General features: G+C 45.0%; 1 protein-coding gene across 1 annotated transcript in view; it reads right to left on the reverse strand.

Moving 5' to 3' along the window:
• Positions 1–15,028, reverse strand: part of LOC8042315 (ferritin heavy chain B) — a 39,901-nt gene extending 24,873 nt beyond the window's left edge. Inside the window, exon 1 of the mRNA XM_029988441.3 lies at positions 14,700–15,028. Within this exon, the coding sequence (XP_029844301.1) occupies positions 14,700–14,748 (49 nt within the window). The 5' untranslated portion in view covers positions 14,749–15,028. The remainder of the gene's footprint in view (positions 1–14,699) is intronic.
• Positions 15,029–27,750: the final 12,722 nt, after the last annotated feature.

Below are 27,750 nucleotides of genomic sequence, written 5' to 3' on the forward strand. Positions count from 1 at the left end.
TTGCTTGCGACTCGTATTTTTACCAACATGCTCCTACACAAATTTCGAATCTTACGTTGTTGTTTTTAACCGTTGGGAGTTGCAGTCTTCTTGCCTCGTGTAATCGTCTTTACAAAAAAAAAAAAAAAAAAAAAAAACTTTTTGCATGCAATTTTTTTTTGCATTGGCGCAGCATGATTTGAAAATAATCAAAATAATTAATTTTCAACTTTTGGTAAGCAATTTTCTCTTGCAATATTTTGCCACCAAGGGAAGAGAGGCACAACGCGGAGCATGCCCGTCAGATCTCCTGCAAGAGCGACGGTAACTTCCCCCAATGCTTGAATAGAAAATGGTGTACCATCGCGGTTCACACGCTCACCAGCGATCTCCGCGCTTTTCCGTGCCCCGTTGTTTGGCAGCGCCATAAGCTGCGTAGTGAGTTTTACGACAGTCTGAAATGCGGGACATTTTGAAGATTTTTATATTTCTTGCGGGACGCGGGACACGAGCCTTCAATGCGGGACAGTCCCGCGAATCGCGGGACGGGTGGTCACTTTATACGTTAAGAGATCCGCATTCACTTGACCGCCCGCCAGCGCCACTGACTACGCGCCGAGTCAATATTTCAAATTTTTAAAGGAGCTTTGGGAGTTGTTCGTACGCGCGAGGTATCAGCAGTTTGCACAAGCGTAATATCCCATCAATAAAAGAAAATATATACATTTTCTAAAAAAATAAAATATACATCTAACGCGCCTATAACTGCACGGGGGTGGTTGGGGGTGTGACCCGACAGTTCATGAGTAAATGTAGAACAATTGTGTGAATTTGACAAATGTTTATTTTTGTGCGTTTAACTTTGGAACAGACAACTACTCACTGTGCTCTGCAGTTGTCAGTAGTTTACGTACGCATGCATTCCCTGCCAGGAGGTTTGTATGTCACAGACTAGAGCAATATTACTAATATCACGCAGTACGCATTTTTTTTTCGCATGTGCCATGCATAGTGGTTTTCAGAAATCCGTGTAATTTAACTGGCTTCTGGAAGCACTCCGTAGCTCGTGATCCTGTCGAGGTAGTTGATTACGTCTTGATACGTGGGAGCTTGACTGCTGATAAAGGACGCGAACGCATCCATCTCGGCGTGCAGCAAGCTCAAGCGGCACACCAAAACGACCACGTACCGAAACGGCCGCGTACCGATATCTCCGCACCAGAATGTCCGATACCCCATTCCATCGAACGTATTTTTCACCACCCTAACTATCAGTAATCCTACTTTTCGAAAAAAGAAATATCTTCTAAATTCTATGCAAAGTTCATTCCGTATCCGTTGGATATTCAGACTCGTTGGACATTCAGGCTCGTTGGACATTCTGTCTCGGTTGGATCTTTCGCCTCGTTGGACATTCAGGCGTGTTGGATATTCCGTGTCGGTTGGACCTTTCGTCTCGTTGGAAATTCAGACTTGATGGACATACCGTCTCGATTGCATCTTTCGTCTCGTTTTATATTCCGTCTCGCCTGTCACGTGACCGATTGGACATTCAAGCTCGTTGGACATTCAGTCTCGTTGGACATTCAGGCCATAAGCGCCTATAAATTACCCGTAAACCGAGTGAAACCTTTGTGTTACGTGAAAGCGTGTTTAGGCAGTGGTTATTCTAACGTAATGTCGACCAATTATGGTTGCTGTCGCAGTCCGTGAATTTGTTGAGTTACCCTGCCTTTTCATCATTATTACACGGGATGGACAGTTTTCTGCATTCGATGACCCTACAACGTTTGGATGCAAACATCCTCCCGGTGAAGAACGCCTTTTTGACGTGGTCGCAATAGTCTCACAAATGCTTCTGCATCTGCACTGCGCTGCGATTCACTCTCAAGGCCAGTCACCTTTTTTTTTTTTTTTATCAGGTTAGGTAGTGAGGAGTTCGTGAAGTATCAACCTCCAAAGGACTAGTAGTCTCAGTGGCGGAAGGAGTGACCGTCTCTTTGGTAGTGGTAACGCGCCATCATTGGAGCACCATGTAGCTCGCCCTCATCACAGGCTAAGCAGGTCGAAGGAAGGTCAATGATTGGGGTTGCGAGTGATTGACCGTTTTGTTTCTTCATTGAAAAAACAAACAAACCTCTTTGCATTTTCTATTTAATAATATTAATAATAATAATGATCACGTTGCAACTGCGGATTGTTTATCTTTCGGGTATAAGCGATCAACTGGTGTTTTCTAAGCCGCGTGTAACTTGACGCGTCGATGTCAAGAAGTGTGGCTTCCGTCTTTCGAGGTGGGCGCCCTTTGGACCGTCCCTATCAGCCGCACTCGAGAGGCTCTTGGTAAGAATCCACTCGAGCAGCACGAAGAAAAGCGGGCTGGCGAGACTTTCGTCATTTCCCAAAAGTCGCCTTATCGACGCTGCCAACACAGAGATGAACACTACCGATGGGCGTCCTCTTCGATCGCTTCTGCCTCGCAAAGGTGGAAGGGACGTAGAGTCGTTTGAGCGAATGTGTGGAACGCCGGCGTTTGAGAGGAATGAAGTGGGCGGCGGGTTGACGCATGATTAGAGGCTCGCTTATCTCGTTCGCCCGTCCTGGCGGACCCCCTTTCATCTAAAACGAAAATTTCTTGAGCTGCGTCTCATCTCCAAAAGGTCTGCAACTGCCGGCTTGTTGAACTTGAAACGAACCACAATTTGAGGAGCTCTCACTGGGAGCATTGTCAAGACGTGAGTACTGGCAAAAATAACGCGAGAATGCTGTGTCTTTCGGCCACACTAGCACTAATGACATGTAGTTGATAGACCTCCTTAAAGCCGCTTTATAAGTGCGCCGAAGCACGAAGCGCGTGCAGTACGCAGATCATGGAAGAACATGCTGGCAAAGCATTGAACCTGTTTTATACAAAGAATGCGCCTCGCGGCAAGGCTATGTAAGGATTTGAAGAAATAAACTCAGTAGCTGAATTTGAGACGTTCCTTTTCCTTTGTCCTTTTTCTTCTACTAAGCTTTCCATCTTTTAACACTGTCTCGGGTAATTTTCAACATGATGAACATCCACCAGCTCTCCTGCACACTCACTGTATTTTCGCAAATACAGAAAACGCCCCTGGAAGTTGGAAGTACCGAGACGATAGCGTTTCTTCCACAGACGACCACAGGCAATCGCGCAATGTCACTAAATAGCGGAAGATGAAGCGGCACTCCCTGGTTCAAAGATCTTCCGAGGCAAAAATGGGTGAGAATTTACTGACAGGTGAAAGACAGTGCGCGCATTCCCAGAACCTTCATTTGCGTGGCCACTAAACTTCTAAATGCCTGGTTCAATTACGTTGACGTCGCGACCGCGGTATTTAGGTAACATTGAGGGACTGTAATTAGGTCAGTCGGAACGTGGTAGGCCTGGAACAAACACGTGACAATTTTATTTATTTTATGCATTTGCTCCAGAATACTGTCCATTCCCGTTGGGGATTGTAGCAATCATTGAGACATACAAAAAAAAAAAGACTCAGTATGAGGTGCGCGAATGATACTGCAAACGACGTCTTTCTTGAACTTCAACAATATGCTACATCAACTTTGACATCACAACCGCGGTACTTAGGTAGCATCAAAGGATTGCACTTAGGTCAGTCGGAAAGTGACAGGCCGCGAGCAAACGCGTGAAACATTTATTTATTTTATTTCTTTCTAGCAGAATGCTGCCAATCCCTGTTGGGGATTGCAGCAGGCATGGAGGCATGCCTGCTGCAATCCCCAACAGCCATGGAGGCATGCCTCCATGGAGCCTCCAAGGAGGCATGGAGGCATGGAGGCATACGAAAAAAAAAAAGACTCAGTATGAGTTGCGTGAATGACACTGCAAAACGGTTACTCACGTTTTTCTTGAAGCTAAACAATATACTACTTTAACTCGTAATTTGACAAAAAGCTGATGTTCAACTGCATCAATAAACCTTGAAACGCTGGTGTATCTATACGTATCATATACCTTTGTTTCGTTTCTTTAATTGAAAAAAAAAGATACTTAAAACTTTTATAGAGAATGAATACTAAACATGGTGGTACTGCATGCTGTGCTTGATCCTATACTTCGTTTCAGCTTAGGTCTGAGCGCGGCCGATGTTATGAGCCGAAGGGCCAATCAAACAGCGAAAGAGGCACAACGTCATGGCGTGCTCTCTACAGTTGATAGGACCAGCCGGTGTTCGCCGTCTTTCTGTGCGTGCTCCTCTGCCGGCTAGTTCTATAAAGCGCAGAGAGCACGCCATGACGTTGTGCCTCTTTCGCTGTTTGATTGGCCGTTCGCCTCATAACATCGGCCGCGCTCAGACCTAAGCTGAAACGAAGTATAGTCAGGTTGAGACCTGTCTGTTTTTTCTGTTTCTTCTGCTCTTCAAAAAACCCCCCAGTCTCAGGGTAAACGACGAAATGGAAGTATAGTCGTTCGTGCATTGAGTGTAGATATGTCCGTTATCTATTATTTGATTGCGTGTTATTGTTGATGTCTGACATGAAAAATACTGTTAATTATATTGAACACAATAGGGACTTTCATATAAACCGTTTTCGTGTCTCAATGGCGTCGTGCACGTAGCGAGAGAGCCCTATGTTAGTGGTGTGGAACTTGATGGCGCAAGCACGGCGTTCGCTCAACCCAAGTACACAGACTACGCGCCTCATTAAACACAAACACGACAACGGCGTTTTTTTTATATATATATATTCTTTAAGCGGGTTGGGCATTGAAGACACCAAATCTTGCCTACCAAGATTGGTGCCCCGCACAAATGCATTCTATTAGACTGCTATACTTGGGGACAGCTTGTCTTGGCAATGCCGTCGAAGGTACGGACACGCGTGCTTTCTCCCCTTTGCTTTGGAGCGCTGATTAAAGCTGTGCGCGCGCTCTCTTCCTCTCCTCGGAAATGCCAAGAAAAGTTGTCGTCGAGTATAGCCCTGATTGCAGCAATCCATCCGTGAAGAAATGACAAAAAATAGGTAACAGTTGGTTCTCAGTGTGTCGCGCCTTGTAGATCACCCTCCACCTTACTTATTCATACATACCCATATTCCTAACTCACCAGAGTTATAAAAACATTAATTAGCAAAACACTTTTTTTTTTCTTGTTCAACTCCTGATGGTTCGGGCGACAAAAAATAAAGAATTTTAATGTAACAATAATTTAGAAATACCAGACTGTACTGTACTTTTATTGTTTAGGTTATATGAGTGCTTAAAACGGAGTTTTTTTTTTGTTTTGCTGTCAGCGAATTTTGGCGTGTACCTGGGTGTAACCGGTACTTTAGTCATAACTTACAGAGTTGTCAAACGTCGGTCAGGAGGTCTCAATAGAGTAGTTTAGGTATCGAGACTTATACCCCGACTTCTGGCGAGAAGGCCACTGGTTGTCATTAAGATCACATGTTCGCTTCCGCCAGCCATGGGGAGTGAGGCGCCACCAGCGAGGGAATCTTGAGGCGGCGGTGACATTATTGCAATAACCACCAAAGTTCGAGATGTACCAAGTTAACAAGATCTGCTATATTTGCCGGGCAGGATATCGACTGCCAGGTTTAGCAGACGGTAGTCGTGTGATGCTGATGATATCAAGCTGATGACGTCACGTGGATGTCACTTTTTATGCCACTCTTTTTATAAATAGCCAGCTTAACAACGTATTCCACGTTATAAAGCTGGCTACGAATACAGCACGTTTTAGCAAAGTTTTGAAGTTTAGCGCATTCTGACTGACAAACATGGACTTAGCTCCAACCCGGCCATGCGAAAATTAAACATGGCTACCATTTTTCTCAAGTCCTCGCCAGGGAAAGGAGGGTTTTATTGAATAAGTATTTTCTTCACGAATACGCTACCCTCATGTTTCAAATATTCCTGGTGTATGAAGACGCCATTCCCTGTCGTCTTGCCCCATGCCGTTCCTAGAAGCACTCTCCAACCTTACACTCTAAAGAAACATCTGGTCGTAAAAAGAACTCTTAGGGGTTCTTCGGCTTGTCCATATTTTGCACCCTAAAAGTTCTTTTAAGCACCCCCTAAAGGCTCGTTCACACAGTTAGTCCACTGCGTTGCGTCGTGCAGCAGAGCGTATCCCCATTGGCTCGTCGTAAGGGTCGTCACAGCAACAGCTCGACTCAAGCAGTCTTAACACATTCAAGCGCAACTAAGTCAACGAGCCTTGAGAGAGATCTTGGTGAAAACCTACAAGGGTCTCCTTTTTGATGCGAAAGAGTTCTTCATCGCCCAGTTGCCTTTCTAGTGCGCCAGGGGGCGATAGTGCTTGAGGCGAAACCAACGAGGTAGAGGGGCTTAGAGCGATAAACCGGGGTTCCGGTCTGCACTCGAAAGTGACCCCCATAAGGAGGCTGCCATTGTACGCAAATTTGACCACACGTCACATGACCAAACCAAATACGTGACGTCACAGGAAAGATGGCAGCGCCCATGCAGCGGCTGGCCCCAGCTGGGCCGGAGCTTGTCGGATGCTTTGTTGGTTGTCGTTCGTCTCGGCGAGTTGATTTCAGACGCGGAAGCCGTCATATGAGGCCGGACGAAAACGAGTTCAGAGTTCAGCGTGGTGTTTGACGTAGGTATAACGTGAAAATACGGAGAAACTGTGTGCATTTCGCTGGTGACCGACCGGGATATTGCCACGGAAGAGACAATCTGACCTACGTTGCTCGGACCTCGGATTGATTCGGATACCGCTAGGATAAAATTTAAGGCGACGTTTCTGTGCTCTCGTTGACCATCGGAATCTTCGAGGTTTGCAGTGAAGCGTGTGCAATATATTTGGATACACAGTTTAGCGACGGAAATTGCGTGAGTCGTGCTTGGCGGTGTGCAATCGTGGTGCAGCTTCGATCAAATGACCGAGGGCTCACTTCGGTTGTGCGGCGCACCGGAAGGCTGCCTTGAAGCTGGTAGTTCCCGTGCCGTGCTGAATGATGCTGTGCTGCTTACAAATTGTTCCGGCGTAGAAGTGCACTTTCACGGAACACAGGTGTGCGGCGCACCGAAGAGCTGCCTTCAAGCTGGTAGTTCCTGTGCCATGCTTTAGGTGATACTGTGCTGCTTCCGAAATTGTTCCGGCGTAGACGTGCACTTTCACGGAGCACAGGTGTTGCAGTTGGTATTGATCCCGCTGGTCAGTCGCTCGTTCCGTCAACACAAACGTTTCATCCACACTCGTTACGTGAATTGCAAGCTGTCCGGACATTTCACCGAGCGTGTTACGTACCCAGCTCACGCCGCTTTGTAGCAACTGTCTGCAGTGGCTCATTACCAGAAAAGTGGTCCCACATCAATTTCAGTTCAGTTCGTCCACGGCAGTCGCCAAACCCCGAAGGAGAGGATTTATTCGGACAGAATGCCACTAAAGCAATGCAGCTTCTTCAGTGGTCAGGATAGATTCTCTTCTGCTAGTTTTGTTATACTGTCACGGATCCTTGTTCCAGTCCTATCTTCTATCAATATTCACTATTCTGGGACACTGCAGGTCATGCTCAGCTGTAATCGTATGTTCAGGTGGAGGTGCTGGGCACTTTACCCGTAGCCCTTCACTCTGTGTGAACCCGGCGGCTCTTCAGCCGAGTTACCCGATAATGGGACACGGCTGGCGGACTATTCTGCGTCTTATACCCCTGTCGAGCCGTAGGCAAAGTCCTGACCCGAGCCTGGCAGAACAACCGCAAGACGACCGAGTACCACAAGGAGTAACCTCGGAAATACACCACGAAGCACCTGAAATCCGAGCCAGTTGCTGCTACCAGGAAAAACCACCGGAATTCAGTCTCCTGTCAGAAAATCCGAACCTGACTAAGCCAACAATGACAAACCTGTAGCAGCAAATTGTGTCCCCTCCCACCATTGTTTGCATGCCCGTCGCAAATCACACTCCGACGCTTTTTCACGCAAGCTGTATGAAGACGTCAAGGACTGGATTGAACAATATGACAGTGTCGCCCGCCACATTGGGTGGACAGACAACCAGCTCCTGCGGAACCTATACTTCTCATGGAAGCAACTGCCGGCGCTGGTCTGAGAACCATGGATCCTCCTTAACGTCATGGGAAGTTTGCAAGATCAAGCTGAAGCGCGCATCCGTCAGCCAACATCAACAAAAGAGAGCCGCAGTCTTGATTCTGCCCAGGACACTGCCCCAATGAGAGCGCCACCGAACTCATGGAGGATGTTTTGCGCTTGATCGAGCGCCCACACCCACGCCGACCTTGATGCTACAGAAGACAAGAACCTAAGAATCCCATGCGCCTCACGTGAGGGACAACACCTTCGGCAGCCTTGTCCGCAACCCCCCAACAACAGTCGAAGTGTTCATATCACTGAGGCTTCCAACATGGGATGTGCACTGCAAGCCCGAGCCTGCCACTATGAACAAACTTCCCGGCGTCTCGACACTCGAGTTGTCCAGCTACTACTTCGACGCCAGCCTCCCAGGCATCCACGACATCACCCACGACGTTGTCTGGGAGGAGATCAGGAAGCTACTTCCTGCCATCAGTTGCCCGGCTTTTATTTTGATTGCCGAGATTGTTTCGGAAGAAGTTCCACAGCTATTTCAACCGAGACTTCTGCGAGCGAAGCGGCATCTGACAAACCAAGGGCAACTTACGCCACAATGGCACGACGACCGCCACCGGCTGCCCCTTAGTATTCAATGCCAATTCAATGAGACACTCTAACGCCGAAGCATTCCCGACATCGTGTGTAGGACTGTGCTCAACAAAGTACACCGAAGAAAACGTAGGTGATGCGAATGTGCGACCGAAAACCACTTTGCTACCACTGCATGAAGCCGACCATATCTACCAAAGCAGCCCGTACCAATGAATTGGTCGGCGAGGGTTCGTGCCAAACGACCTTCGATTACGTCTCGAGGAGCGACCACGGGAGATTAAGGATTACCTTCGGCGACCTTTGTCCCTGATGCCGAAGGTGCTGAATCGAAGATTCTGAATCCCTGATTACCCCAAAGCTCCTCATGTCCATCACCTCAACAAGAGGTAAGCACGACAAAGCAGGTGAGCGGCGATGCAGTGACAGTGGATTTGGTGTCGGTTGTCGTCCAAGGACAATACCTAAAAATTTGCTGACACCAATTTTCAGTGTCCACTCCACGAAGCACACAATTTCCAACTTTGAGGGAGAATGCCCCTGAGTGACTTGAAGGAATAGAATGGTTGGTTGCTCTCAAAAGTGAACTGCAAGCATCACCAGACTTGGATAGCAAACAAAAATTGTTGCCAGCTTTCAAGTCAACGGTGCAGCAAAAGGCACAGTCACGTAAGCAATACATGCCCGAGCTTGCGACATTGATGCCGAAAACTACCAGGAAAATTTTCGGATTAGAAGCAAGCCCTGCAGCTTCAGTGCACATGACGTATGATTACAAGACAGCATCAGTCGGTCAAAGTTGCCACTCGACCAAACTGAACACCGACGTGCCAGGAGCGTCATCCGACAACAAGGTCCACAGGTACTACGACTGAACGCCTGACACGAGACTGTCGCAGAAAGAACTCGTTATGGAACTATTTACTAAGAATCAATAATTATGTAATCAAGTGGAAATAAACATATTTGATACACTAACCAGATAAACATATTTCCGCTTGCCTTCATGCCTTGAGAGTCTACACACCGAGAATTGTGTCCATTGCACGCTCTGGACCTTACGAGGACACTCTCTTCTCTGACCCTTCAATATTAATTAAGGGGTCATACCAAACTGGCAGACTTCTTGCAAGGGACTCCACTTGTTCAACCTTTCCTGAACATGTGGTGCATCCGAAAACCAACTCCAGTGATGTGAAAATGTTATTTATTAATTTATTCCTTCCAGGGGCCTTCGTAGGCATTGCAGAGAGGATACTTAAAGCTACACACATGATAATAGAATTAAAGCACACTGCTGTAACTTGTTAATTGGAAAAACAAACACACCTCTGAGCATATAGTTTAATAGTATGTGTTGATGCATTTTTATATAGCATGACACTTCCTATATGTATGACACAATAGACCCTTTGCAGAACCTTATCAAGCAACACAACCGTCACCATTTTTTTCGGCGCTAAGCACACGAATGGGCCCCAGTTCACGTCGAACGCCAATGCAGCATTCGAGTCCAATAGGTGCTGAGCCGAATTCACAGGGATGGCGGACATAACATTTTTGTCGAACAAATACCCAAAGTATGAAAGCCTGGGGTAATTACAGTAGTAGCTACTGTAATTTGTTTCATCAGAATTTGGCAGACGGCAAAGGCTACGGTCTCGGTGAGTCAATACACACATTGGAGAGAGGCACATGACAGCATATCACCAGAGTGCTCGTCTGCACAGATTTGTCACACGCCTTTGCTCCGTCTCTCTGATTGGCTCGAGGGGGCTGTGGCGGTTGGCCTTTTCCAAGTTACGGTGATGCGAAGTATAGACAGCCCACACTTTTAAAAAGAGTCTATTGAAGAGACCGAAAGGAATGGTAGTCAACATTTTTCAACAAGACTGCTGTCCAGGCAAGGGATGAACACAAATATGAATCATCTTATCCAGGTAATTAGAACAATTAAATAATTGACCGACTAATACAACGCACTCTTGATGGAAAAGAGTATAGCTGCAATAAATCCTACAAAACAGAAAAAATGCGCAGTTAACCTATGCATGCACCAAGACAGTTGTTCTTATAGCAAGTCGAATAGCTTTGAAGTAGGTGCCTGCAACGAATTATTCTTCCCCATACTCAATAAAACGCCAACCACGTAGCTGAAAATAAGGGTGCACTTCACACACACACACACACACAAAAAAAGGAAGAAAAGCGATCGAATGTAGAATCGTGGATTAGCACAAAAGGTTAAAATCGCAGGAGCTTCCTCGCTAAAAGTTGCTATGGTTGTTAGGTGACGGAGGGCTGAAACAACTTCCCTTAGGCCCTAACGCGACGTATACATTTCGCGTAGATTCTCAGATATTTCAACGTTCAAACAAAGCTAAGAGAATGCGAAAATTTCATGTTAAACGCACTCAAAGTTCTATCGATCCTCGTTCACATCCCGGAATCCAAGCACCGGTACGGCGATGCAGAGCTGATGCTGTCTCACAGGCGTTAATATCCTGCAGATGATCCAGAGCGATCTTGCGCAAAAACGGTATAAAGTCTCATTCCTTCATATTTTCACATTATACCTGCGTCAGCGAGCACGAAGAAGCCCGAAGTCGTCGGAAAGCAGCTGCACATCACGGCTACCGCGCACCGAACAAACTCGCATCCGCCAGCTCTGGGCGCTGCCATCTTACCTGTGACGTCACGGCTCTTGGGAGGTCACGTGACGAGTGGTCACATTTGCGTAAAATATGGCGGCAACCGGGGGGGTGCCACTTCCGAACTTCCGGTTTATCACTCTAAGCCCCTCTACCTCGTTGGGCGAAACGGTTCTTTACGAACTGAAAGAGTTCTTGCGGCGTCGAAAAACCTTTCAATGGGATTTTTTTTTTTTTTTTTTTGGAGTATACTGTTAGCTAAACGGGGTTGACGACGGCTTAGCGTGGCTCTGCATTGCTCGATGCTTGTCGGCAGTAAACTAGAACATGGCCTTTAGTTGGGCTAAAAGACAGCGAAGCGAGCAGAGCTGAGTGGCGCTAGAGTCAGTGACAGCTTAAGAAAGGCAGGACGTGGCGTGCATCTCATTATCGGTCCACGGTCAATCAGATTACAGCATTCACCGATAAGAACACCTAAGAACCAAATGGGAAGTAAAAAGAGGAAACATAATACATCACGCCCTGCGTTTCTTGTGTTCTCAGTGACAAGAGTTAACGCGTCAGCCTCGTTTCGTTCGAGGGTAAGAACTACTAATAAAATAAAGATAGAAAAAAAAAAAAAAAACTCGTGGACGCATGTTAAAATGACCATGCACGAATTATGGAGTGTCAGACCCACAACGTCATGGTGTTACTCATACGACGCTGTGTTTCGACAACTGAATGTTATGTCTTGTAACATTCCGCTCCGACAAAATAGCATCTGAGGCACGGTGCACAGCAGAAGAACGGGCCCGGTTTCGAATTTTGAAGGCCACACGCAACCGCATATACGCAATGTCACCCTGCAAGACTAGCGATCCTCGGGATTTTGGAAACATAATAATGCGCAAGAGCGTATTGGTTTTGTTCAACGACGACCAGTTAGACACTAAACACACCGCTTTGGGGAAGGGGGAAGGGTGGGGGGGTTTCTGCCTAAATTAGTTTTGTTTGTATCATCCATTCTACTTTCGTTTCTTTTTGCAGTTTGTTTTGTCATTGACTGTATATCTGGTTTCGTAGGCAGACAATCAAATACACAGTCAGTTATGTGTTCTTGCATAGGTGATCGCATATTTGTAACTCGTGTGATTCAGTTCCTCTGCTTTGCTGGTTCAGAATAGGGAACTTAATAACTTAATTTCGGTTTCTTCCACGAGGGGTATGGATAATGGATGTGATTCGTTCCACGAGTGATATGGATGACCGTCTCCAAGGGCGTCGCGTACCCTGACAGGCAGAGTGCAGAAAAGGGGTGAAAAAGATTACAGGAAGATCCGTTGGTAGACTCTTGAGGAATGCGTTAGCATGTCCCTTGGGAAATGCTCCACACGTCCCCCTGTGACAAACACTGACACTGACCCCGTAACGAGGCCAAAAAGAGGCAGCAAAAACTAAGGGAAGCAAAAGAGAAAGCCAAAGCAGAAAAGTGAAGGGGTCAGTGTTAGCGTTTCCTAAAGTATAGACGTGTGTGGCGTTTCCCAAGGGTCATGCTAACGCATTTCCTAAGAATCTACCAACAAATCTTCCTGTAATTTTTAGCAATCGTATGTGTGGTGTGCTTAAAAAAAAGCCTCGATTTTTTTTTGTGCGTATGTGTTTCTATGTTTAATTAGTCATTGTCATTAATACCATTTTTTAGCTTTGAAACGCTCCGTTTACATTTCAATCGGCGGGACGTATAATCGCTACGCTTCATACGTAATTAAAAAATGTAATTCCTTTTTTTTTTTTGGCGAAGCATAATTATTGGTGACGTGACGTCACCAAAAGAGCCTCTGCTGTAGCTAACCCGGTGGATTTGGACATAAATACGCGTTACACAGTATAGCGATTGCAGGAACACCCGCCCTTACAACGTTCTTCTGTATATCGATATATCGAAAGTTTAACTTTTTACTCTGCAGCGTGGACTATTGCCCCACGTATTGTCGAGCTGCGGTGCGTCATGACCAACTTTCTGGCACATTCTGTTGAATAGAAAGTTTTTGAGGAAATATTGAAATTCCAATTGATTGGTGTTCTTTGATATCGAGGTAATTACAGATAAAATATCGTAAAATACTACAATATTTTATCAAGAAAAGCAGATATTTATAATTTTGTGATAATTGTGGCAGGATTCAATGCAAAGAAACTGTAGAGCTATGTAATAGAAACTATACGCGTCCAAAAGTTTAATTACTTCTTATTGATATTTCATGACTGTCATCTAAAATATTCCCGGGGATAATTGTGATGTTTGTTGTTCAGTTAAAATTCTCATTTTAGTGCATTTATCATAGGCGTTAATGTCCAAGAAAGTTGAGGATGAACACACTCGGAAGTAGTCTGCTGATAAAAAAAAAAAGGTTTGACGATGTGCGTGGTCAGAACGAGCTCCTCTCTGCTCCCTTCCACGTCACAAAATAACAGTTGTTCCTTTCAGTCGAGGATAGCAGCGTGCAAACGAGCGTCAGTGCCCGTCTTTCCAGGGCCGTTACAAAGTCTCAAACGTTTCTTTTTGTCATATTTTTTTTTTGTTTTTTGTTTTTTACGACAGGGTGCGCACTTTTCACAGGCTTGCTCGAGAATAACGCGCTCGCTCAGAAGCAGTTATTGGTTCTTTGTTTTCTCTTTCAAATTAACTCGATGCGTGATTCGGTTCTCGAACGGGCTTATTGCCAGAAGGGTGCTTTCGAAATTGTTGCGTGCTGGATTCGACTATAAGGCGTCTGCTTATGAACGTGACATAGTCATATAAAGGCGCCAGAAAGTCTAGACTCTGGGGAATAACCATAGACGACACGAGACAAAAACAAGCAAGCCGTTTACTATGTGTATTTGTTCTCTGTTGTGTGTTCCTGTCTTCTATAGGATGGTCCAAAGTTCTTGCACCGGTTAAGGACCACCCAAAGGAGCAAACAAAACGCACACACACTCAAAAATGAAATGACATGTATTGTAAGCAGTGAGAGAGTGCAGGCGAGCTGGTAATCAATCGACATCTTGTAAACCCTAAGAGGGGGAACGTCCGTTTTTTTATCGTTCCCCATCTCAGGGTTTACAAGATGTTGATGACATGTATGTTATTTTTAAAAGGTATTTAAGATAAAAACACTCGACAAAAACGCACCACTAGAATACAAAAAGACACCGAGAAATCCTTATAGTATGAACCAGGCGATTTTTCCGGATCAGAAAACACATCTCATCGCCAAGTGGAAAAAGAAAACGTGCTTCCCAGAGTGGTTGGTTCGGCTGGTGATTCAAATTCTGCCTTGTTCCTCTCTGCCTGCGCATCATATCACCTTGTACCGGAAGGCTCATAGATGGCAAAGGTGCGCAGGTAACAGCCTCGTGAAAGGCCAGATCGGACCTACCTGACGTCGCTGCGCCGATGAGCGCAAGGAGGACCACAAATTGCTTCATGGTGGATGTGGATCGAGCGGGTGCTGATCGGTCTTTCGTGCGTCTGAAAAATGGAGTCTGTGCAAGGCGCTGCTCTGCGTTCCGCGCCAACTATCTTTGTCGGCCAGCGTTCGAAGGGTCCGATAACAAGTACTCAAGTTGGTTGAGTCTTATTGGTTTCTTAGCTTATCGGCGCCTTGGCGAAATTGCACTCTTCTAAGATTTCGACGACTTGGGGCGACGAGGAGGCTCCGACCAGCAATCTTGAGCGCATGCACCCGCGTGACTCGGAGACAATGCCAGTTTCGTAGTCAGACCGTTCGGTCATTGAGTTGATTGAGACGCTCGAATTCACGCATGTGGAATGGCCTAGTAAGCAAACAAACAAAACACCGCTCGCAGACATAAAAAAATAAAACAGCTCATATTTGGCGTGTTTGTGAGTTTTCCTTCTTGATTGGTTTTTCTAGTGATAATAGACCAGGTAACTCACCTGTATTAACTCTTCTAGGCTGCGGCACGCCCATCAATTTAGTGTCTTATTTAATATCTTGGATTTACTTCATCGCTATAGTCACACGAGCGGCACTTTCAGACATTCTAAACAGCACGGTGCTCTTCTCTCGAACTCAGGGTTTGTGTGAGTTGGTCATCGCCAGGGCTAGTGGCCTGGTCATCTCGGCGAGACGCGGTAAGAACAACTTGAAGCTCACTGGGAGCGCCAGTACTCTGTTTACTCCTACGCGTGTAGTGGATTTGACTATAGGTTTCGGCTGTGAGAAGCCAAGTCACACTATTATGCCAGAGAATCCATTAGCCAGTCTGGCAGCCGTGCGTATCATTGCCGCATCGCGCCAGGACGTGCGTCACACTTCAAGTATGCCTCGACCAAAGGCAAATACGCGCAACAAAATGCACGAGCTCTTGTTTGAACGTTTCATTTGAATAACGATGAATCTCGCAGAAAAGAAGCCCGGAACCAACCGACCAGTATGCAGTGCGTGACTACGCAATACTATAGGGGTGCAATGCCGACACTTGATGCTATATGCATCAAGCGTTGATGCTATATGCAATGCCGACACTTGATGCTTGATGTCACTAAGAGCAGGAAAAACGCAGGTCGTGGCGATTCCCTAGCCTCCATCTTCGTAGGCAATGAAATTGCGGAATTCGAACACCGAAGAACTAAGCAAGAAAAGTAAAAAAGCCTTGTGTTTCTTAAACTGTCGGTAACTCTTATTCTATAGACGAACACACTGTTTACAAAAAGCCCGCGTTTGCCCACACAAGTTGTGGTCATTGCGGGTGTGCAGAAATCAGATTCGTGTCAGGCAAAGCAGTTGCGCATGCGCAGTGCCGACAGCAGGGGTGTGAGGTCAGTGAGTTGAGTTGAACGATACACCAACACAGTGTGTGGGCACTGCGCGTGCGCAGAAACCGAATTCGGGAGGAGGGAAGCGTTGCTCATGCTCCAGTACCGACAGCAGCGCCACCGCAGGGGCGTGACGTCAGTGAGTGGAGTTGATCGATAGAAGAAGAATCTGGAGTTGGGCAAGTTGGTACATCTTAGATTCAAAAAGCGCCAGAAAACAAGGAGAACAGAAGGAAGAGACGAAACGATGCGCTAATGATCGATAGACCCCTTTCGAAAGTCACGTGCCGATTATTCGAAGGTTGGAACCACTCCACAATGGCGGAATAATTACTGTCATCGTGGAACTTGCAAGTCATTTCCATAAGATAGCAAACGCCGGAGCGCGACCAACGCTACGAGCCGACGAGCCAATCAAACTGCGTCTAAAGTGCGACGTCACTGCGCTCATCACCTTTTTCTGTCTTTTTTTTTTTTTTACTTTCTAATCCAGCCAAACGCATTCGGTGGTGTCACGACGCGACTGCAGTGAAATTTGAGCAACGACCCTTAATGTCTATCAACTAGAACAAGGACGACATAAGCCGGACGCAATTCGGAGACACCGTCAACATTGCGGTCCACAACTGAGATCCTTACGTGGGCATCCTATGTAAGACTTTTTTTTTGTTTCGAACTTCCATACATTTGTATATATTCAGGCAGCGTTAATATTTGTGTATTCCCTCGTCTCTTATAAATATTGTTATTTCCTTCGTCGAGCGCATTTTTTTTTCTCATCCCTATGGTTGGCCCCTGAACCGTGACACGCGTAAAGTGTGCCGTGACGTCAGGATTTTAGTCCACCATTGTGCAAAGATCCCACAGCTGCCAACAGAGGGCAGTCTTTCGAAAGGAGTCTATTGCAGCCTCGCACGCAGAAATTCTTCTCTGAGAGTAGTGCATCACAGTGTGCTCCCAACGACGGTCGCACTGTATTATTTCAGATGCAAATTCAATATATCATCTAAAAAAGTGCAAATTGCACGTTGAAGGCTGGAATGCATTTGCGAAAAACCAACCGAAAATCATACGAAATTTCGGGACATGGGAAAATACTTTGACACTATTTTCGAACATTGCCGGTATTGTCTACGCGTAAATCACAATCGCGATTACCGTACAATAAATGCCTACGAGTGTTAAAAAAAAAATAATAATGCGGCATTGTGTTCTCAAATTCCTATTTGCGCGCGATTTTCGGTTCATTGTTCGCAATGTATTCGAGCCTTATGCTAATCGTGATGTCTTGTATCAATGCGCAATGTGCCATTTTAGAGCAAGGGGCACGCCATTGGCTAAATTTTTGAATAATATCATTATAACTGGAACATTGCGTGTGCTACTATATTGTATGCCCAAAGGACCTTATTTTTTCCTACTCCGCAATGCGCTTGAAGAACTCCGCTGATTTTTCTATAGGCTTCGATTTGGCTGGAAATTGGCAGACTGCACCAATAACCCTTTCTCAACTACCAGTCAAAACATTTTATAAAAATGAAGTTTTTCCGGGGAGGTATCAAATTTTCAAATTACTGCGGCCGCTTAAGTTCTTGGAGGCGACTGTGTCTACGGGCAGCCTTAAAAGATCCCTACTTTTCCCTATCCGTCAGTAGCGGGAGGACGGACAAGCGACCCGGGGAGCCACACAGCGGCTTTCCGGTCGCCAACGATCGAGATGATGTTTTCGCAGCTTCAAGATAACACAAAAAAAGAACGAAAAAAGCTTTTTTTTTTTGGGGGGGGGGGGGGGGGGGGGGGATTGCGTTCCCCGGCAGCAGTGGAGGCGAGCCACGTCAAGGTGGTTTTGCGAGAGCCGTGTGACGAGAGAACTAGTGTCGCATGAGACATTCTCCCCTGTGCTGAGAACACTGTACAGCAGCGTGCTGACAGTTGTGTATCCTTCTGCAGTTGGAACAGCTTCAAGTGTGTCAGTCGCAGACTCAAGCCGGCTCTGTACCACTAAGACATCTGTCCAAAGAGGAGCGCTAATAAAATCGGGAAAAATCGTGCATATTCTAGCACCAGTCGACATTTGACGCAGTCACATCTGTTGTTCACATTGGCTTCAGTGAACATTTTGTATTTTATTTTATAACCACTCTAGTAGCGTGGTAACCGATCAGCTAAGGACAGCGGGAGCTGTCGCAGCCAGCTGGAGCTACTCTCGGCGTTACAATCACGCGGCCGATATGTCGAGAGCGAGAATCGGTTTGTCTAAACAAAGTTCATGTTTGGGTTTAGACATGCTTTCGACACACTGCAGTTCATGTCTGGTATTACAGAGTTTTAGGGAGCAGATGTTAAGCTTGGATGTACGATAGAGCCATTGCCAGGTATGTTTGTCAAATAGTTGGCGTGGAATTTTCTCTCGCAGAAGAGGTGGTGGAAACATCTTAATTTTCTTCTATCGCAGAGAAATGTTAATAGGGTTTAATATTTAGTAAAACTACGAAACATACAAAGGTTGCTGAGGGGAGGCGGGTAGATGTACCGCTAATAAAAACTGTGCAAACCAAAAATTACTTTTAAAAATTGGCAGGGACCTCTATCTCCAAAGCATGAAATGTAGTATTTAATGCGTGATCGTTCAAAGTGATTCAGAAGCCATTAAACCGTGGTTTCGGAGAGTGAGGAAACTTAATTTTTATAAATTTTCTCGGTACATTGAGCGAGGAAACTAGATGAATAGGTAACGAGACGTCCATTTTTCTCTTAGATTTAGTGGGGAGATTATATGAATGTTTCACGTGTCGTCAGGTCACGTGACCTAAAAATTTTTTTGCTAAATTTAGTGGGAAAACTGAAGGTGCCTAAGTCACGTGATAACAATTTCCCCGCCAAATTCAGCGGGCAGTCTGAATTCGTGTTTAGGTCACGTGACATCGAGTTACGTAACGTCGATTTTTCCGCTAAATTTAGCGGGGAAACTAAATGTGTGCATAGGTCCCGTGACGTCGGGTCACGTCGAATACCCGGTTTTGTAGATATCTTTTCTATTTTAGCACGGGGTTAACGAGCAGTAACGCCCCGCCACCTGGCGTACACGAACGCGGTTTATGCCATCCTATACACCACTGCAATATTTACGAGAATCACAGTGCAGGTCGCAGCCCTGCACACGCATGTTCGTCGCTCCGGAAGCCGAACAAAGTGCGCGCCACTCGCATAAACGCTGAAACTGGTACTGGCCAGCAGCGCTTTTCCGGGATGGTCTATAGGCTTTTCGCTAAATTACCCAAGCACCAAGGAACATATGCATGCTTCAACTGTAGGGACACGCGCCGGCGTCTGCAACCCGGAAACTTTTCTAAAGCAAATATAAAACAAATGGCACGTGCATTCAGGTAAGAGGAGCGTGTGCAGCACGTGTACCCACATTCCAAGCATTATTCGTGGTGCTCGGGTAATTTGTAAAAACATGCATTCCGAGACTCTTCGACCTTCTTTTGCCAGTGTAATTGCTTGCCTGTGATAAAAGAGAAATTAAGAAAAAAAGGTACGCCGGCGATTTCACGAAACTAGCGAGCCGCGCGAGGCTTGACATTGTTGCCAAGAAAGTTTTGTCAAAATCACAATTGCCTTTGTTTTTATTCTCGTAGTTCATCACGTAGGCGAAAGTCATACTTTGTGCAAAAACGGATGATTACTAACTTCAGATAGCATGAACGCCCCTGTTTGCTCGCTGTTAGACGCGAGCAAAGTGGGCGCGTCCGCATCTCATTGCCGACAGCGTGCCTTGCTTCCCGCCGGAGACGTCACGTTTGGATGGCGGGGAAAACTGGGGAAAAAACTAGGGAGAACGAAGTTGCGGTTTCAGTATAGCAAACAAAATATTCCTTTTTTTAATTAACTAGAGAGAATCTGGGGAACGACGTAGCATTTCGGAATCAGGAAGCCACCAGCATTCACATGATGCATTTGGATTAAGCAGCTTTAAAAATCGGCGGATCTCCTCTTCAAGGTTCCAATATCCCACGGCGGTCATCTTAAATGGGCATAAAACGATTTTAATTAATTAAAAAAATTAAAATAGGAAGTCAAAAGTAAATTTGGTAACTGTGCTTTGGAGGGTGTAAAATTACCACCCTCCTAACATTAATATCGCAGGAGAAAAATGAGAAGCGCGTGTCCATATTTACTCATCATTTAGTTAACAAATTAACCTGAGTTTATTCGCTTGACCTAAAATCCCCCCAAATACAAGGAATATGTTAGCAAAGCTACTTTTGAGTATTTTTATATTTATTTTAATAAAAACCGTTTCGTACCGATTCAGAACGACTGTCGTGGGACCCCTTAAATGTAAAATGTGGGCCTTCTAAGGACGAGACATCTACAGAGGTTCTTCGTCCACTAGAACATCGTGGTAATGCTTGAAGAGGGTGTACGGGCAGGATTCATATTTCTGGGAGCAATTGACCCGTTTTAGTCCGACCATGCCCGTTTCCACTTGGTTGACATCCATGTCCCCGTCGCTGCACTTTGGGATCCTGAAAATGGAAAAAAAAATATGGCAGTTAACGTGATAATCTCAAGCGACCATGACGGTTGGTGAACCAAGTGTAGGGACACGAACGAAATGGTAAAAGAATAAATACACTTGAAGAGTGAGGATACACAGGACTCAACGTGTTCAAGCAAAGTGGAAATTGAAAAAAAAATAAAATAAAAAAAATTAATATATATATATATATATATATATATATATATATATATATATATATATATATATATATATATATAGGATGTTTTTTCTAAGCTTAACAGATTTGTTTAAAAAAAGCCGTGAAAGTTACACTTATGCCGTTTGTGGAGGTGAGTTATACGGCCAGGGGGACATATTATAGGGGGATAATTGTAACGATCAGTCGCCTAATTAATTAAAATTTGTTAATTAACTTTTTGGTTAATGAAAACAGACACATGGTTCCAATTAGAAACTTGCAAAGCGTAATCGAAAAACACTAAATCAGTCATTTTCAGAAAGACTTTCGGCGCCTGAGAAGCGTAGTATTGTACTAAAGTTACCACTCGTGGAGCAGGTACAGTCTCCGGCAATATGAAAGACCCACTGGGAGCGCGTGGCCGAGGCGGTGGCTGGCGGGGGCGCTGCAGGCGCTCCGGGCAATTCCATTCTGCTTCGAGGAAAGGACGCTCACTCGGGCTTAGCTAAAGCGAAACGCGCTTATCAGATTGTGCTGAGCCTCGAGTGAGCGTCCTGCCCTCGAAGCAAAATTGAATTGCCCGGAGCGCTCGCAGCGCCCCCGCCAGCCACCGCCTCGGCCACGCGCTCCCAGTGGGTCTTTCATATTGCCGGAGACTGTACAAGGCTGGGGCTAGATAAGAGATCGAAAAATAGCGCGGGCGCCTTATCGCAACCGCTAACTTTGTACCTGCTCCACGAGTGGTAAATTTAGTGCACTACTACGCTTATCACGCGCTCAAAGTCTTTCTGAAAATGACTGACTTAGTGGTTTTCGATGACACTGAGCAAATTTATAATTGGAACCATATGTCTATTTTCGTTTATTAAAAGTTAATTAAAGAATTTTAATTAATTAGCCAACTGATCGTTACAATTATCCCCCTATAATATGTCCCCCTGGCCGTATAACTCACCTCCACAAGCGGCATAAGTGTAACTATCACGGCATTTTTAAAACAAATCTGTTAAGCTTAAAAAAAACACCCTTATATATATATATATATATATATATATATATATATATATATATATATATGTAAAGCTGGCGGGCTCTACGGCATTTCGTTTGATACATCGGGCGGACTATGGTAGTACTCCCTCGTCTATCCCCTTCTCCCTCCCTCCCTTTTCTCCGCACAAAGAAAAAAACTACAAGCGCTTAGATATACTTTTTGTATCTAGGTTAAACAAAAAGCATCTGCCTTTGCGACAAAAGAGGGAGAAGAGGGGGATCAGGGATAGAAATGCCCCTTGATAAATGTTTTTGTACTTTTATTATATTTTTACACTATCAGGGCCCAGAGGAATTACAGGAAGGAGTGGTTGTAATAGATGCAATCGTTGGCTACTTTCTTGAAGTATCAAAAAAGGGTCAAGGTGCAGGCTCGCTGGTGCGTATTAATCATGATGTCTAAACACTTAGACTGGGAAGGAAACATGAAGATTTATTAGAAGAGACACAAGAAAGGTGACAGACTCTTGTCTGTCACCTTTGTTCTGTTTCGTCATATATCTTCAACTTTTCCTTGCCAGTCTCAGGGTTTAGACATCGTGAAGTATGTGGCTTCAGATATGGCAGAGGTGCAGGCAGGGATACTGTTTCACTCGTTTGATATTCTTGGAATGAATAGTTGTTTGTACGACACACAGGCATCCCAACCTTGAGCAAGTGATCCGTGCGAGAAGACACGTATGTTGCACGGAGAAAGAATGGATTTTTATAATTGATAGAAGAAACAATTCGCGCTTCGCGTTTCATATCTGTATCCATATTTATTGTTACGTGAACGCGTGCCACTGGCTTCTCGAGAGAGGTTTGAAGAAACAAAGTGACGTCCTGATAGCCGAGTTGAGAGCGAGTTGGGGTTCCCACTATATCGGCTATGCCGGTCGGTGCCTAAACGATTGCTTTAGAGTACATGACAATGAGGTCAAACAAGCGGCTTCTAACTTCTATGCTCAAAGCCTTCATTTTGACACTTGGAGACTACTAGCAAAACACTACAATTTTTTTCAAGATTCGCTGTAAGAACCTCAGGTATAAGAGGAAAACATCACAATTCGCAAATGTACTTCGATTGTTTTGTTATTTTTCTGTTCGTTGCTCAGCTAGTCATAGCAGTAGTGCGCCAGCACTTTCATCCTCTAGCAGCGCTCTGCCGTAAAACATGGGTCGCCATGTTTGAGGCTGCTGAATGAGGTTGGCGCAACGTACGACAAATTGCGCGCGAATCTTAACAAGGTATATTGAGGCCTACGCCATGAGCCATTCGACGGAGAAGATCGGCCTACCGGACGCCAAAATCACATATCTGTTCTCAACTGCAGCCCCCCTAAAAGAGCCCAACGCTCGTTAGCTCGCCGACAAGCGCGAGATGACGACCGTTTTCTCTCCCTCACTTCTATCTCTCTTCTGCCTGGTTCACACTTACAGCTAATCGGCTGCCGCCGAAGCGGAATCGGCCGCGGCAATGCACAGTGGACGCTACGCCCGGCGGCCGAATTCTGGCAGATTCGCCCGCCGATTCGCAAGTGTGAACCAGGCCTTAAGGCCCATACGCACATTCGCGTTTGAACGAGTTTGAGTGCGGAACGGCGTCCTTGCGGCAGGAAGCGGTTACTAGTTGTACGAAGCGCGCCATCGCTCAACTGACGCAACGCCCCGAAGCGCGACTCAAGAAAGTCGAGACTGCCAGACTTGTACACGTCACTAAAAAAAAAAAAAAGTAAGGAATTACATTTACAATTATCCATGGCTAAATGTAACTAATGAAATTTACAATTACACTTTCATAGAAGTAAGTGTCCGTTACTTCAAAAAAGTAATTTGTTACTTTGGCGGCGTTACTTTCAACCTTACTGTCCTAGGGGTATTGTTATTTTTTGTTTTAGTGTTGCTTGCCTTGTAGGGGTACCAAAGGGCCGGTCAAGCTGCATGTAGCAGCTTTCTTCCTTTGGTTTTCAGCCATCGTTGATAGAAATAAGGAAATGTTTCAATGTTCAAAAAACAAGACACAAGTGTTATGGAAGCGTTTATTGTTTCCGCAACTCACACTTTTGTGACCTTGAGCAACATCTGTCTCTCAAAAAGTCGCATCGGATATCTTGCCTCTTTTCTATGCGAAGATATCGCCCGCCGCACTTAAACACCTTTTCAATCCACCTTTTTCCAAAAAGGTACTGCCACCTGGACGCGCGACTGAGTGGCTAGAAAACAACGCGTTCGCAGGGCCTCCCTTACCCGCTCGGCACCCAAACCGTCAGCTAGATCCTGTTGGCCCAATGAGACGCCGTGTCCTAACTACGGTTCCACGAAACTTCGCTTTTCTCCCCACTGTAGATTATCATTGAAGTCATCTTCTCTCTCTCTCTCTCAGCCAGAAGAAGGCAAAGAAGGAGTGAAGAGACAAAAAGAGAAGGCGCGCACAGATCCGCTACACCAGCTCGCGTGCACTTCGACGTTTTCTTTTTGTGTTTGTTCTTTGTTAGAAGTAAACACTTTGAACTCGGGAGTTTGCCTAATATTGTTTGCACGGAGAGTCCGGTTCTTTGTATCGGTGTGCTTCCCACCAGACTTGTACACGTTACTGAAAAATAGTAAAGAATTACAATTACAATTACTCAAGGCTAAATTGTAATTTATTACAATTACAATTACCCTCCCATAAAAGTAACTGACCGTTACTCCAAAAAGTAATCCGTTACTTTCGTGGCGTTACTTTTAACATTATTGTCCTCAAATAGGAAATAAAGGCAAGAGGGTCATTCAAGTTCTTATCGTTGCAACGTGTTCCATTTAATGACCTTGAGTATTTTGAGCAACACTGGCTCTCGAAAGTCTCGTCAGACATTTTGCGTTATTTCTTACTCAATATGTCGACTGCTACGCTGAACACCATTTGAACTGAAGCGCTGGATGAGAGTGCAATGTTGTTCCTCACGAATGCTTCATGCTCTGCATTGAGCTTTTTCAGCGAAGCAATGGAAGTACTTAGGGTGCCTCAATGTCCTTCTGTTTAGGGTGATGCCACTCTTTGTAGTACCCGATGCCGACAGCACGCGCTCACGGGTAAAATACAAAGAAATCGACGAAAACAAAATGTCGCCATAGCACAGTTAGCGCTACAAACGCGTGCAGGGTCACGCTCTTTCACGCGCTTCTGAACAGAAAATAAAAATAAATGTGTGGGACAAAATGGTCAGATGTCTTCACCCTAAGCAAAGCGCACATAAAGGCACCCTAGAAGTACTATTTACCTCGAATGTAGAGCAAATCTTCGTCGTTGCAGCCGTTGCCTGCTATTCGAGAGACTTAGTACATCGTTCCGATACCCGCGATAACGGTACCCGATAAGGATATGATGCATGCGCAAAGACGGCGGCGAAGTATCGGATGTCGTTATCGGAGTCATCAGACCGATCTACTAATATTCTCCCTTGTCTAAATTGCGAAGCTGCGGAAGTCATCATACATCTAGCCAAGAGTAGAATAAGAATTGATTTATGTCCATCTTACTATACCGACATTTATTGCCAGACATTTCAAAACATAGTTGTAACATTAAGGTGATAATTAAATAATAAATAAGGTGTGGCTCGATATTCTTGTTCCTTTGGGTCTGAACAGTTCGAGCCTCGGTTGAGACGTTGGTGAATAAAAAAAAAGTTTCCAGTATACAAATATAAGTAATAAAAGGAAAATAAGGACACTCATATCAACAATCAATTAGAACTTCGGTTAAAACAAGGAAATTTAAACGCACGTTTGCCGTTTGTACCTTTCTTGGTGCCGTTCAAAAACGCACGGCGCTCGAACCGACTGCAGTTTACTCCGGTGCTCTCCAGATAGACGTCCGCTGATGCCGCGGGCAGCGAAGGGCGGAGTACTAAGTAAGCCGCGCTCCGCGCTATGGCCCCACTCACGAGTTTCACTCACTCCCCAAGCCCAGAATATCAAGTCTACGTCAGCCACCATTATGTTTTATTTGTAAAAATATCTGCTTGAGATAAGATGCGTCCTGCTGGGGCAAAACAGGAAGAAGAAAGGAAGACTATTAACCATTTTCCAAGTGCTCGCAAAACGCTGACTCACAAAAAGGGTGACTGAGATGCAGACAACCTGGCTAGAATTCACAAATAAAGTGGTCCAACCATAGAAGTTGGACTACACCAAAGTAAGTAGCTTTTAAAACAGGGTCTAATAATGTGAAAGATGCAGAAAAAAAACATCCTGTTTTCTAAGACAAGATGTTAAGTGTGCAGCAACGAACGAGGGTGCTTGTGGCAATAACACCTTCACATATTATCACATCTCTTTTAGTGGATTTTAGGGTAGACGGAGCGTTGTCTCGTGTTGTGACATTATGAAAATGGTCGTTGTCACTATAACCGAGAAGGACATTGTTAATTCTTTTCTGTGCACTTACTGCCTCGAGCTTCTCGAAGAGGCACACAATCACTTGGTGTCCTTCTCCCCCTGTCTTCGGTCGCAAAGAAAAAAACAAAGGGACTAAAAAAAGCGGATATAACTTGCCCCCCCCCCCCCCCCCTTTTTTGTAGAAATGTATTTTTTTTTTTTTTTTTTTTTAACATCGTTGTTAGGGTTTAAAAAAAAAAAAAAAAAAATCAGGGGCTTGGTGTTGCAAAAGCAGGCTTTGCGGAACTGAAGAGTGCCAAGCCTCCCTTTGGGCGCTGATCAATTCGCCTGACAGTGTCACTGCGCTCGACTTCACCAAAAAAAAAAAAAACTAATATAGAAAGCGGGGAAGGGGAGGGGGGCCGGTTCTAAAAAAAAAGTAACGGATTACAAGGAATCCGTTACGTAAAAAATGTAAGGGAATTACTTTAAAATTATTCTGGAAAATATGTAATTATTCCGTTACTAAATTACTGATAAATGTAAGGGATTACAAGTAATTTCGTTACTTGTAACGGATTACGTACAAGTCTGCTTCCCACTTCGTTGTGGACGAGGTAGCTGACGAGTTACGATTTGCAAACAACCAAACCACACACACGCACACACACACACAAAAAGATTTGAGTCGATGTTTTAGGTGACGTGAAGAAAGGCTTTGAGCATCAAAGAGTGGCAGGCCTTGCGTTTTGTAAATGCAGGTGACAGTGTGATTACGGTAAAGCTTACCCTTACAGAAGAAGAAACAAAATTATTATTTTTTATAATGATTAAAAAGCGCAACAAGACGACGGACACACAAGATGACACACACAGACACAGCTGTGTCTGTGTCTTCTTCTGTATCCGTCGTTTTGTTGCGCTTTTTAATCATTATGAATCACCAACTTGCCCAACTTTCTACCCTCGTTATTGTTTTTTTATATTCAAAGTTTCCGCATTTTTCTTCGGCGAATGAAAACAAGATTATAACGGATTACAGTCATTCCCTTACGTAAAAAAAGTAAGGGAATTACATTACAATTACTTTCTGAAATATGTAATTATTCCCTTACATATATACTGATAAATGTAAGGGATTACAAGTATTTGCGTTACTTGTAACGGATCACGTACAAGTCTGGAGTCTGCCTCAACTTTCCAAAGCGTAGCGTCGCGGTAGACCAATCAGAAGCCGAGAGAGGTTGGGAAGTTCACGTGCGTATCCTATTCTCCGTTCGGATACATGACCTTTGCCTTGTTTGCAGACCAGGGCTTCTAATGACCTCACTTCTTTTTAATGCGGGTGACGCAGTGTTGAACTCACCTCTCCTTCTTAACAACTGGGAACTGTGGACCTTTTTTTTTTTTTTAAGAACCGGTTTTAACTGGCTTGCGCTTGCTGAATAGTTATTTCAAAAGCAACACTTAATCAGAACCGAACCAGAACAAAATGCGTGAACCGGCCCACTCGTCACAATCCCACTAGTCACCGGAAAACTCATC

This window comes from Ixodes scapularis, unplaced genomic scaffold, assembly GCF_016920785.2.
Source record: "Ixodes scapularis isolate PalLabHiFi unplaced genomic scaffold, ASM1692078v2 PGA_scaffold9__187_contigs__length_104089568, whole genome shotgun sequence".
Lineage (NCBI taxonomy): Eukaryota > Metazoa > Arthropoda > Arachnida > Ixodida > Ixodidae > Ixodes > Ixodes scapularis.